Source organism: Leopardus geoffroyi, chromosome D1, assembly GCF_018350155.1.
Source record: "Leopardus geoffroyi isolate Oge1 chromosome D1, O.geoffroyi_Oge1_pat1.0, whole genome shotgun sequence".
Lineage (NCBI taxonomy): Eukaryota > Metazoa > Chordata > Mammalia > Carnivora > Felidae > Leopardus > Leopardus geoffroyi.
Genome location: NC_059329.1, coordinates 57,672,109 through 57,686,616, shown reverse-complemented (window position 1 = coordinate 57,686,616; position 14,508 = coordinate 57,672,109). Strand labels below are relative to the sequence as shown.

The 14,508-nt window shown below is 36.8% G+C and overlaps 1 protein-coding gene across 4 annotated transcripts in view; it reads left to right on the top strand.

The window, feature by feature from the left end:
• The window catches only part of PPME1 (protein phosphatase methylesterase 1), an 88,796-nt gene that overhangs the window by 32,633 nt on the left and 41,655 nt on the right, over nucleotides 1-14,508 (top strand). For all 4 annotated transcript variants that reach the window (XM_045484063.1, XM_045484066.1, XM_045484067.1 and 1 more), the window contains 2 exons: nucleotides 1,239-1,332; nucleotides 1,877-1,969. In XM_045484063.1, the coding sequence (XP_045340019.1) occupies nucleotides 1,239-1,332; nucleotides 1,877-1,969 (187 nt within the window). The remainder of the gene's footprint in view (nucleotides 1-1,238; nucleotides 1,333-1,876; nucleotides 1,970-14,508) is intronic.

Genomic DNA, 14,508 nt, shown 5'->3' with positions numbered 1-14,508 from the left:
GAGAAAGCAGGCAAAGACTTCTTTGATCTTGGCCGCAGCAACTTCTTACACAGCACGTCTCTGGAGGCAAGGGAAACAAAAGCAAAAATGAACTACTGGGACCTCATCAAAATAAAAAGCTTCTGCACAGTGAAGGAAACAATCCGCAAAACTAAAAGGCAACCGACAGAATGGGAGAAGATATTTGCAGATGACATATCAGATATAGAGTTAGTATCCAAAATCTACAAAGAACTTATCAAACTCAACACCCAAAAAACAAATAATCTAGTGAGAAATGGGCAAAAGATATGAATAGACACTTCTCCAAGGAAGACATCCAGATGGCCAACCGACATATGAAAAAATGCTCAACATCCTTGAGCATCAGGGAAATACAAATCAAAACCACATGAGATACCACCTTACACCTGTCAGAATGGCTAACATTAAAAAGTCAGGCAACAACAGATGTCGGCGAGGATCTCTTTTGCATTGTCAGTAGCAATGCAAGCTGGTGCAGCCACTCTGGAGAATAGTATGGAGGTTCCTCAAAAAACTAAAAATAGAACTACCCTACGACCCAGCAATTGCACTATTAGACATTTATCCAAGGGATACAGGTGTGCTGTTTCGAAGGGACACATGCACGCCCATGTTTATAGCAGCACTATCAACAATAGCCAAAGTATGGAAAGAGCCCAAATGTCCATTGTGGATGAATGGATAAAGAAGATGTGATATATATACTCAATGGAGTATTACTTGGCAATCAAAAAGAATGAAATCTTGCCATTTGCAACTATGTGAATGGAACTGGAGGGTATTATGCTAAGTGAAATTAGTCAGAGAAAGACAAATATCATATGCCTTCACTCATATGAGGACTTTAAGACACAAAACAGATGAACAGAAGGGAAAGGAAACAAAAATAATATAAAAACAGGGAGGGGGACAAAACATAAGAGACTGTTAAATACGGGGAACAAACTGATGGTTCCTGGAGGGATTGTGGAGAGGGGATGGGCTAAATGGGTAAGGGGCGTTAAGGAATCTACTCCTGAAATCATTGCTTCACTATATACTAACTACTTTGGATGTAAATTTTAAAAAATAAAAAATTAAATTAAAAAAAAAAAAAAGAAAATACCCCTGCCTGCAGTTTTCATTTCAGATTTACATTTAGCATTTGTTGATCAAGATTTTATCTTTTCATGCACAACTATACTTGAACTCTCTCTCTCTTTTTTTTTCCTTAGCCCTGGAAGAAAGCGAGACTTTTCCCCTGTTTCTTGGAGTCAGTACTTTGAGTCCATGGAAGATGTAGAAGTAGAGAATGAAACTGGCAAGGATATATCCTTTACAAAATGACTTATTCTTTAACAAGTTTATAATGTTGTCTAAGAAGACATGTGAATTTCTAAAATGTTCTTTCTCCCTGCTGTTTATTTCATTTTTGTTCCCTACCTGTTCTTTGTATAGCATGAAATTTAACCTGTAAGTCTGTGCCAACGTCTTACATGGATAAAATTGTCTAATGCGTGGGGAAAGAAGAATTAAATTCCTAAAACTGGTGTATCTCTTAAGGGCCCAGGGGAAGGTTTCATGAATCAAGTGAGTTGAATCAATTTGGCATCTAGAAACCAGGGACTATGTCCTCATTAGGGCAAAGGGAATCTTTTTTTGTTTGCTCATTGAAAAAGTGGTCATACAGGTTCCATCCTTCAAAAACAGGTTTGGTGTTTCAGAAACTTGTATTTAAGTGTCTCTAAGTTTGTAAGTCTGTAGCTTTGCATAGAGCGTTGTACTGCCTGAGTTTTCTAGTCAGTATTATGATAAAATAATCAAAAACTTCAGTGAGGAAATGCTTAGATATGTTATCTTTAACTATTCATACACTTTTCGAGTTTACAAGAGTGGTTCAGAGGGTCCTGTCCTACTCCTTCTGCATGGAGGAGGCCATTCTGCCCTATCCTGGGCTGTGTTCACGGTAAGTAAGTAGTTGATAGTAATAGTTGATGTTATCACAACGATTGTTTACTTCTGGATGAATTTGACTTACCTAACTCTTTATTCTGTGCTCACTCATATAGCTTGATATAAGAAGGTTAGGGATGTGAGTTGATTCAAAATATTTGTTATGGTAGGCCCAAGATCACCTGTTCTTTAAAGTTCTTAACTGGGATGAGCTTAGTGCGTGAATTCTTCAAATATTTTATAAAATGTGTATATATTGCATTAGGATAAGGGAGATGGAATTTGTCCCTGATCATATGTAGGGGTCTGTATCTAAATAACTTAAGTAATAGATAAGCAGAAATAATCTATTCAGGTACTTTAGATAGATATAATGTCTATCCTTTATTTGTCTCCTTCATTGAGTGTAGTGTAGTACTTTACACATAGAGATGTTCCATAAATATTTGGAAGATTTTCCTTTTTTATTTTTATTTTAAAAAATTTTTATGTTTATTTGTTTATTTTGAGAGAGCGAGCAGGGGATGGGCAGAGATGGAGACAGAGAATCCCTCTCATGAACTGTGAGATCATGACCTGATCTGAAATCAAGAATTATGGCCAACTAAGTGGCCCAGGTGCCCCTTCCTTCTTTTTTATAATAATGCTTTATATTTTAATGGTACTTGTGAGCTATTGGGAGGTAAACCCTGGTCCAGAGTAGAGGATGTATATCTGTGTGAATGCTACCAGTTCTAGATCTTTCTGATATGCTTAACTCTATGCAAGGAGAGATACTGCTGAGGAGGATACTAGCAACGTTCCATCTAAAATGAAATTGTTGTCTTTTCTTGTGTATATCAAGCAGATGTACATATTTCTTTACTTACCACCTGGGAGTCTGAAGGACAGAAAATGGGAGCAAGTGGGAATGATGTACTAGATAACGGATGTAGATGGCTATGGAGTTTAGGAGGGCCTGAACATATCATTTTGTTCCTGGCAGCAGGATTATTGGGAATAGTTCTCAAAACATAGGCACTTACTCATCTGTTACTAAATTACTAAATGATCTGATTCGTATCTTATTTGCTACTTCCTTTCTCCTACCTTAGGACATAGCTGTTTGATTTGCCCATAAGTGCCAGGCTCTTTCATCTCCCTACACCTGTGTTGTCTAATAGAAATATAATGCAAGCCATAGATGTAATCTTTTTTGCCACATATGTAATTTAAAATTTGGTAGGGGCATAAAATAGCTAAAAAGAAGGAGGTGAAGTTATTTTTAATAATATATATTTTATTTAACTCACTGTACCCAAAGTATTATTTCAACAGGTAATCAATATAAAAATTACTATTGAGATATTTCACTTCATTTTTTTATACTGTCTTTGAAAATCAGTGTGTATTTTAGGCACTTATAACACATCTCAGTTTGGACTACCCACATTTCAAGTCCTTAATAGCATTGCTTTGATCATTTACATTCTTCAACTAGATAGCTTTTTTGGAGGTTTAGATCATGGCTTATTTATGCCTTGCACATAATTGTATGCTCAAGGAATGTTTCTTGAACGAACAAGTAACAGCATCACACGCCTGTTCCTAATGTAGCAGCTGTAGTAGTAAATGTACTCCGGTTGCCCTGTACTTCTGGTGGTCAGAAGTCTGGTGGTCATGTACTATGACTTGGCTGGCTCTGCTCTAAACTAGTACACTGTCACTGGGCAACTAACACCAAGACATGGAAGGAAAGAAATGTGTGACTGCAGAGGGGAAAGAAGCTCCCTCTTAATTGGTGTGTCACATTCATACAACGGAGTTGAAACTTGCTAGGGATAGTGACTCCAGGCTCTACTTTGTAAGAAATTTGGCAAAAAGTAATGTTTGGATAGGAAAAGCTTTATTCCAAGGACAGTAGATAGTGGGTCACAAGATTTTATAAAATTTTGATGAGAATTACCTATGTAAGCCAATAGTAGTCTCACTATATTCTTTGAACTTTTGATCTGCTAATATCAAGAGTCCCTAGGACTCTAATATAAAATCAGAGCTAATGTTACCTAGTTGAGTGTTCAGAGTCCTTAGAGATGAGGGATCTGCATAGGGCTAGAACAGATTCCCTATAAAACAGCTATTGCTTTTGACACTAAGGGAAGGAAAAATGAAGTAGGAATTGGAAGATGTGATTTCTAGTCCCAGTTTTGCCAGTATTGGTAATATATCCTTGAAGAAGCTACTTAAACCATTGGGCAAGCCATGTAAACTTTTATTCTCCAAATAGTCTTACATTTCAAGGTTTCCTTGAAAATTATGTAAAATAATGGAATATGAAAACTGTAAATTTTAAAGTCATGTATAAATATTCTAATAAGTGATTTGTTGACATATATCAATAATAAATATTTTTATCTCATAGGTAGAAACAAGTAATGTGGAAAGTGCCTGGCATAGAGGAGGGGATTGATAAATAGCTGCTGACGTTATTATACTTGTTATTGTAGAGGATACTCTAGTTCTTTTTTTACCAAAGTGTATTCTACAGATTACAAATCCCATGAGATATTAATGAAATAGGGTTTTTGTGATTAAATGAGTTTAAGAAATATTACATACGATGTTCTCTTATCTCTCAGAAATTCACTATATATCAGTACATTACTAAAGCCTTAGGCATGTTCTTCTAAGTTAATCTATTTCATTTCAACTGTCTTCTAAATGTATTCTATCACTCAGTTCCTTTTTTCTTCTTTTTTTAATGTTTATTTCTTTCTTTTGAGAGAGACAAGGGGCAGAGCAGCAAGTGAAGGATGGGCAAAGGGAAAGAATCCCAAGCAGGTTCTGTGCTGTCAGTACAGATCAACATGGGTCTTGATCTCATGAACTGTGAGATCATGACCTGAACTGAAATCAAGAGTCTGGACATTTAACCGACTGAGCCACCCAGGCACCCCTCAATTCCTTTTTTCTAAAAACATCTATTAGCATTCCAAAACTTTGTGAAAGTTTTTCATAGATAGGTCATTATGCTCCAGTTGTTTACCTGGTTTACTTATATAATCAAGGAAATTCTCTACTACTCAACTTAATGGCTTGGGGTTTTACTGGCTAAATTTACCTGCCCTTTTTTGTTGTTATTCTTGACAGTGTACCAGCCTGCTAAATGAGTTTATATGTGACAGTGCTTTAAAAATAAGAATGGCTATGTAAACATTAGTGCTCTGGCAACTGACTTGACTCCAGGGGTCATATTTTCGTAAACACTAGAACATGATCCAGTAGGCAGCCATGTCAAACAGCAGGAACAGGCCCAAGTACCTTATAATCATGAGAAGCAGAATTTCCCTCAGACATCCACCCAGATGATAATTGGTAAAATAAGGTAGTAAAATAGAAACAAAAAGGCACTAGCATAGCAGGAGGATGAGTGTATTAACAACCAAAAGAAGACAGGGAACAACTGTGATTGATATTTGGGATGCTAGATCATGAGATCCTTGAGAGAACTGTGCCTCATTCACTCTTAATATGACAGCATACAGGGCCTGTGTTGGGAGTTGTTGCTCAATAGTTATTCCTTGAGTAAGTTAACATCAGTCTTGAACAATTAAGAAAAGGTTAAATTTTGTACATTGTATCCTGTTTGAGAAGGAAGAAAAGATGTAATTATCCTAAAGGTTTTGTCAAATGTTAGTAAGCCGTTTACATATGGCTGATACATAAGGAAGTTATATAACATGGTTAGAATCCCAAACACAGGATATGCGACACCAAAGGACATGAAGAAACAATTCATGGAGAACAAACAGGAGAAAGTTCATCCTCACTAGTAATCAGATACGATTAACATAGGAGGTATCATTTGTTTTTGATATCAAATTAATATTATCCAAAACTAATTCTCAGTGTTGGCAAAGGCACTAGAAAACAAATACATTCTAATTTTTTTTAATGTTTATTTATTTTTTGAGAGACAGAGAATGAGTGGGGGAGGAGCAGAGAGAAAGGGAGACACAGAATCTAAATCAGGCTCAGGCTCAGGCTGTGAGGTGGCAGCACAGAGCCCAACACAGGGCTTGAACCCACAAGTCGTGAGATCATGACCTGAGCTGAAGTCGCATGCTTAACCAACCGAGCCACCCAGCTGCCCCAATAAGAAATGTGCTAATGCTGCTCTTTTGTGCATATAAGCTTCATAAGAAAAACAAAATAAGTAAGGGTTAGCTTGGTGAAAGCCAGGGTCAGTGGTGTGTGTGGTTTAGAGGGTCCAACTCTTTATTTCAGCTCAGGTCATGATCTCACAGTTCATGACATTGAGTCCCACATCAGGCTCCACGCTCACAGTGTGGAGCCTACTTGGGATTCTCTCAGTCTCTCTCTCTCTCTCTCTCTCTCTCTCTCTCTCTCTCTCTCTGTGCCCCTCCCTCACTTGTGTATGCGCACATGCTCTTTTTCTCTCTCAAACTTTAAAAAAAAGAAAAATATGGGAGTTCACTCTTTAATAAGATCAACCAATCAGGAAATAACTTGTTAAATCCCTACTTTGTACCAGGCATAATGTTAGGTGGTATGGATACAGTAGAGAATTAAACACATCCTATCCTCTTGTTCATATGATGTTTTAAGTTTAATGGGGAAGATAGGAAAAATGAAGATGGCACATGTAAACAAATAACACAGCAAAAAAATTAAGAAGCTTTCATCTCAAACAGATTGGGGTTTGAATTTCAAAACAACTTAATCTGTCAGGCTTTTGTTTCTCAGGCTGTAAATGTGTATAATAACACCTAAGTCAATAGGGAAATTGTGAGAATAAATAAAAGATGTGAGTGAGCCTCTTGATAAAGTGTTTGACTCAAGCACTCAGTTTTAGACAAATTTACAGCATCTCTGTACAAGATACAAAAGTAACAGAGGAGGAAATTATTAACTCTGGTGACGATTGAGGGGACTATAAGGAAAGTTTCATAAGAGAGAAGACATCTGAACTAGATTTTGAAGACTGAATAGAAATTGGATTATAAAGAAAGCATTCCAAGGAGAGAGAAATGTAAAAGCAGTGAAAACTGTAACAATGAAGTGTGTTTTGGAAATTATCAGTAGCTTGAGTACAGAGTATGAGGATAGTGAGCAGGGAAAGAGGTGCCTAGAGATCACAGGGGAAAAATTATGGGAGGACCTTTTGTATCAGGAAGCACACCTTATCCTTTAGTTCAGGGTAATAGTAGAGACCTGTTTTTAAACACTTCCCCCATCCATATCCACATTAAGTATATCTTAGGATGTCAAAATTGGCAAGGGGTATGTAAAGTATGTTTAGTTTGAAATAATCACAAACATATCCAGACTGGGAAGTTCTGGAAAGTTGAGTATTTTGATATACCTCTACCTACTTCTAATTGAGTGTTACAGTTATAGGCAATAAGTTATTGAAGGGTGTTAGTCAAGATACTACTATAGCTAATGGATTGGGCCAGAGACACAAATGGAGGCAGGCAGACTAGTTAAAAGACTATTCTTGTATTACACAATTCTAAATATTTGCTATCTTGTGAAATGTTAATTTCTCCCCAAAAGGAGAAAGTTCAATTAATTTTTTTCACCATGTAAAAACACTACTTAGACTGGTACTGTTTTAAGCAGCCCAATTTATTTATGAATGTAGCATCAGTCTAATACTAAAACTAGGCCACAAAAATGCAGGAAAACTATGAGCCAGTTTCAATTTCAATTATCAAATAGATGCAGAATCCTAAATAACAGCAGATTGAATCCAGTAGTATAGTAAAATAATAAATAGATTAGAAAATCTATCAGTATAAGGGTGCTTGGGTGACTCAGTCAGTTAAGTGTCCAACTCTTGATTTCAGCTCAGGTCATGGTCAGTTCTTGAGATGGAGCCCCACGTCAGGCTCTGCTGACAGTGTGGAGCCTGCTTGGGATTCTCTCTCTCTCTTTCTCTCTCTCTCTCTCTCTCTCTCTCTCTCTCTCTCTCCCCCCTCCCCCTCCCCCCTCCCCCTCTCCCCCTCTCCCCCTCTCCCCCTCCCTCTCTTTGCCCCTCCCGCTCATTCTGTCTTCCTCTTTCTCTTTCAAAATAAATAAACATAAAAAAAAAAAAACAACGAACATCTATCAGTGTAATTAATCTCTTACTTAACTTGATACCCAAAACAGGACTTGATCAAATACAATACCCACTTAGGTTGCAAACTTCTGGCACCTGGGAATAAGTGAATAACTTCTTTTTTTTTTTTTAATTTAATTTAGTTTTTTTAATTTACATCCAAGTTAGTTAGCATATAGTGCAACAATGATTTCAGGAGTAGATTCCTTAATGCCCCTTACCCATTTAGCTCAACCCCCTCCCACAACCCCTCCAGTAACCCTCTGTTTGTTCTCCATATTTAAGAGTCTCTTATGTTTTGTCCCCTTCCCTGTTTTTATATTATTTTTGCTTCCCTTCCCTTATGTTCATCTGTTTTGTGTCTTAAAGTCCTCATATGAGTGAAGGCATATGATATTTGTCTTTCTCTAATTTCGCTTAGCATGATACCCTCTAGTTGCATCCATGTAGTTGCACATGGCAAGATTTCATTCTTTTTGATTGCCAAATGATACTCCATTGTGTATATATACCACATCTTCTTTATCCATAAGTGAATAACTTCCTTAACTTTATTGAATTTATATACCAAAAAATTATATAAATATACTTAGTGGTGAAATATTAGACACTTTCCTTTAAAGTCAGGGACAAGATAGGGGTAATTTTTCCAACATTATACTGGAGGTTCTGGCTAAACAATAAAACTAGGAAGAAAAATGAGTTTTAAAGACTTGAAAAGAATGAGAATTTTCATTACTTACAAATATTATTGTCTTTCTAGAATATCAAGGAAAATCAACTGAAAAACTAGTTAAGCCTTAGTTTACAAGGTCAGTATCTTAAAATCTGCCTTTTCTAAGTTGGGAAATATCACAGGAAAAATGATCCTATTCATGAAAGCAACAAAACTATAAAATCTGGGAATAAGCCTTACTTAAAAAAAAAATAGCATAAGATATTTATTCAGAAAACATTAAACTTCACAGAATCATGTTCCTGTATGTTCTGACAAACTTGTTAAAATCTCACTTGGGTTTTTCATTAGACTTTATCAACAAACTCTAAAATACACACAGAAAAATAAATGCCCGATAATGACCAAGATAATTTTGAAAAAGTGTGAAGGGACTTGCCCTCTCAGATATGAAAACATACTCTAAAACTATCAATAGTGTGGTATCGGCAGAAAGAATCAAGAAATAAACCCATGTATAAAACACAAGTTAATATACCATAAAAATAACAATCCAAATGGATTTAACTACCAAATTAAAAAAAAACAAACCTTAAGAACGTATATGATGTTGGGGCAGGGCTTTTTAAAGTTAACCACAAGAAGTAAAAGCCATAAAACCCACAGACCGTGAGATCATGACCTGAGCTGAAGTCGGACGCCCAACTGACTGATCCACCCAGGTGCCCCAATGTTTATTTTTGAGAGAGAGAGAGAGACAGAATATGACTTGGGGAAGGGCAGAGAGAGAGGGAGATACAGAATCCGAAGCAGGCTCCAGGCTCTGAGCTGTCAGCACAGCTCAAATCCACAAACCATGACATCATGACTGAGCCAAAGTCAGATGCTTAACTGGCTGAGCCACCCAGATGCCCCAGCAAAAGTAGTTCTAAGAGAGAAGTATATATAGCAATACAGGCCTATCTCAAGAAACAAGAAAAAAGCTCAAACAATCTAATCCTCACCTGAAGGAACTAGAAAAAAGAGCAAAGCCCAAGGTGAGTAGAAGAAAGAAAATAGAGATCAAAGCAGAAATAAAAGACCTAGAGACTAAAAGAATAGAAAAAAAATCAGTCAAACCAAGAGCTGGTACTTTGAAAAGATAACAAAAATTGACAGACTCTTAACCAGACTCATCAAGAAAAAATAGGACCCAAATAGGTAAAATCAGCAATCAGAGAAGTAACAACTGATACCACAGAAATACAAAGGACTATAAGAAAATACTATGAAAAATCATATGCCAACAAACTGGACAACCTAGAAGAAATGGATAAATTTCTAGAAACATACAGTCTTCCAAAACTGGACCAGGAATAAATAGAAAACCTGAATAGACCAATTACAAGAAATGAAATTGAGGGACACCTGGGTTGCTCGGTTGAGTGTCTGACTCTAATTTTGGCTCAGGTCATGATCTCACAGTTCATGGGTTTGAACCCCTGCCTCATGCTCAGTGTTGACAGCAGGGGGCCTGCTTGGGATTCTCTCTCCCTCTCTCTCTGCCTCTCTCCCGCTTGAGCACACTCTTGCTTTCTCTCAGTAAATAAATAAACTTTAAAAAAAAAAGAAGAGGGGCGCCTGGGTGGCGCAGTCGGTTAAGCTTCCGACTTCGGCCAGGTCACGATCTCGTGGTCCGTGAGTTCGAGCCCCGCGTCAGGCTCTGGGCTGATGGCTCAGAGCCTGGAGCCTGTTTCCGATTCTGTGTCTCCCTCTCTCTCTGCCCTTCCCCCGTTCATGCTCTGTCTCTCTCTGTCCCAAAAAAAATAAATAAACGTTGAAAAAAAAAATTTTTTTTTTTAATTAAAAAAAATAAAAAAAAAAAAGAAGAGGGGCGCCTGGGTGGCTCAGTCGGTTAAGCGTCCGACTTCAGCTCAGGTCACGATCTCGCAGTCCGTGAGTTTGAGCCCCGCATCCAGCTCTGGGCTGATGGCTCGGAGCCTGGAGCCTGCTTCCGATTCTGTGTCTCCCTCTCTCTCTGCCCCTCCCCCATTCATGCTCTGTCTCTGTCTCAAAAATAAAAACGTTAAAAAAAAAAAATTAAAAAAAAAAAAAGATATGAAATTGAATCAGTAATCTAAAAACTACCAGAAAATAAAAGTCCAGGACCAATTGGATTCACAAGTGAATTCCACCAGAGATTCAAAGAAGAGTTAATACCCATTCTCCTCAAAGAATTCCAAAAAATAGAAGAGGAAGGAAAGCTTCCAAATATATTCTACAAGGCCAGCATTGTCCTGATACAAAAGTCAGACAAAGACACTACAAAAAAAAAAAAGCCTGTGGACCAATAGCCGTGATGAACATAGATGCAAAAGTCCTTAAAAAAATAAAAGCTTACAGCATACAGCAATAAATTAAAAGGATCATTCAGCACAATCAGGTGGGACTTATCCCTGGGATGCAGGGATGGTTCAGTATTCACAAATCAGTCAACATCATATACCACATCAACAAAACGAAGAATAAAAATCATGACCATCTTAATAGATGCAGAGAAAGCATTTAACAAGACTAACATCTATTCATGATAAAAACTCAACAAAATGGGGTTAGAGGGAACATACCTCAACATAATAAAGACCATATATGGAAAACCCACAGCTAACATCATATTCAGTAATGAAAAACTGAAAGCTTTCTCTCTAAGACCAGGAACAAGACAAAGATTCCACTGTAACCATTTTTATTCAACATAGTAGAAGTCCTAGCCACAGCAATCATGCAAGAAAAATAAGAGGCATCCATATTCGTAAAGAAGTTAAATTGTCACTGTTTACAGATGACATACTATATATATAGAAAACTCTAAAAATTCCACTAAAAACTACTAGAAGTAATAAATGAATTCAGTAAAGTGGCAAGATACAAAATACCCAGAAATCGGTAGCATTTCTATTCACTAACAGTGAAGTTACAAAAAGAGACTTTAAAAATACTATTTACAATTAATACCAAAAAGAATAAAATACTTAATAAACTTAACCAAAGAGGTGAAAGACCTGTACTCTGAAAAATATAAAACACTAGTGAGAGAAATTGAAGATGACACAAACAAATGGAAAGATACTCCCTGCTTATGGATTGGAACAATTAATATTGTCAAAATATCCTTATTACCCAAAGCAATCTACAGATTCAGTGCAGTCACTATCAAAATACCAGCAGCATTTTTCACAAAACTAGAACAATAATACTAAAATTTGTATGGGTCTCCAGAAGACACCAAATAGCCAAAGAAATCCTGAGAAAGGTACCACAATTACAGATTTCAAGATGTGCTACAAAACTGTAGTAGTCAAAACAGTATAATACTGGCACAAAAACTGGCACATAGAGTGGCGCCTGGGTGGCTCAGTTGGTTAAGCACTGGACTCCTGATGCTGGCTCAGGTCATGATCTTACGGTTGTGAGATTGAGCCCTATGTTGGGCTCTGCACTGGCATGGAGCCTGCTTGGGATTCTCTCTCCCCCTCTACCCCTCCCCACTTGCTCTCTCTCTCTCTCTCTCTCTCTCTCTCAAAAAAAAAAAAAATAGACACATAGATCAATGGAACAAGATAGAGACCCCACAAATAAACCTCATATATATATATATATATATATATATATATATATATATATGTAAATGTCATATAGACGGTCAATCTATGATAAAGTGGGAAAGAATATACAATAGGGGAAAGAGTCTTTTCATAAATGGTGCTGGGAAAACTGGACTATTTTCTGGCACCATACATAAAAATAATCTCAAAATGGGTTAAAGACCTAAATGTGAGACCCGAAACCATAAAAAATCCTAGAAGAGAACACAGGCAGTAATTTCTCTGACCTCAGTCATAACAACATATTTTTGAGGTGGGGAGGGGCAGAGGGAGAAAGAGAATCCTAAGAAGGCTCCATGCTCAGCTCAGAGCCCAATGCAGGGCACAATCTCATGACTGTGAGATCATGACCTGATCTGAAATCAGGAGTCAGATGCTTAACCAACTGAACCACCCAGGTGTCCCTGAACATTTTTTAGGTAAGTCTCCTACATCAAGGGAAACAAAAGCAAAAATAAACTATTAGAACTACATCAAAATAAAAAAAGCTTTTGGAAAGCAAAGGAAACCATCAACAAAACAAAAGGATGGTTGTCTCCTACAGAATAGAAGATATTTGCAAATGGTATATCTAATAAAGGTTTAATATCCAAAAATATATAAAGAATTCCTATAACTTGACCAAAAAACAGTCCAATTAAAAAATGGGCAGAAGACCTGAATAGACATTTTTCTAATGAAGACATACAGATGGCCAATAGACATATGAAAAGATACTGAACATCACCAATGATCAGGAAAATGCAAATCTAAACCTCTATGGGGTATCACCTCACACCTGTTGCAGTCACTAAAATCAAGAAGACAAGAAACAAGGAGTGTTAGGATGTGGAGAAAAGGAAACCCTCAGGCACTGTTGGTGAGAATGTGAATTGGTATAGCTACTGTGGAAAGCAGTATTGAGGTTCCTCAAAAAATTAAAAACAGAAATAACATATGATCCAAGAATTCCACTATTAAGTATTTACCTAGGGAAAACAAAAACACTGGTTCAGAAAGATACATGCACCCCTTATGTTTATTGCAGTATTATTTGCAGTAGCCAAGACATGGAAGCAATCTAAGAGTCCATCAGTAGATGAATGGATAAGGAAAATGTGGTATACAAAGGAATGTTACACAACCATAAGAAAGGATGAGATCTGCCATTTCAGGCAACCTGGATGGACCTTGAGGGTGTTATGCTAAGTGAATTAAGTCAGACTGAGAAAGGTAAATACCATATGATACCACTCACAAATGGAGGCCAAAAAATGAATAAATAAAAAGCAGAATCAGAACTATAAATACCAAGAATAAACTGTTGGTTACCAGAGGGAAAGGGGGACACTGGGCAAAATGGGTGAAGGGGAGAGGGAGATACAGGTCTCCAGTTATGGGATGAGTAGGTCACGGGAATAAAAAGCATAGCATAAGGTCAGCAGTCAATGATATTGTTGTAATGGGACAGATGGTGGCTATACTTATGAACATAGCATAATATATAAACCTGTCAAATCACTAAGGTGTATACCTGAATCTGATGTGACATTATAAATCAACTACACTAAAATAAAAAAGAAAAGAGTGGTCAGATAAGTCTAGTTCTTAAATAGCTGCATTTCATTGAAACATTCCAAAAGTGGGAAAGTTGTACCATTTGAGACAAGATCTGGAATGACTATTATGGATGTGCTCTGACACTTTTTCATTACTTATGAAACGTGTTGAATTTACTTTTGTTTCCTATTCTTAATTTGCCACACTAGGATATACATATCATGAGAACAGGAACATTGCCTGTCTTTTTCGTACCACAACCCCATTATGCAATTGGTGCCAGATTTTTATAAGCTATAGAAAGATTTGTTAAATAAGTGAATGGAAAAATCAATTTTATAACATTATTGTCAGTGTTTTCTGACAGGCACATAAGATTATAAATTATTGCTTTTAAGTTAAAATTGGAATTGACCGTTACTTCCTTCAAATGCATATTTTGTTGTTATCTTTTTTTTTTTTAATATAGAGCAGTAAAGAAACTTGACACAATCTTTGCCACTTAATTTTATTTCCAAAATACAGATTTGTTTTTGGCATTGAAGACTTTACTGCCACCATAATGTGTTAAATAACTCTAGTAAATT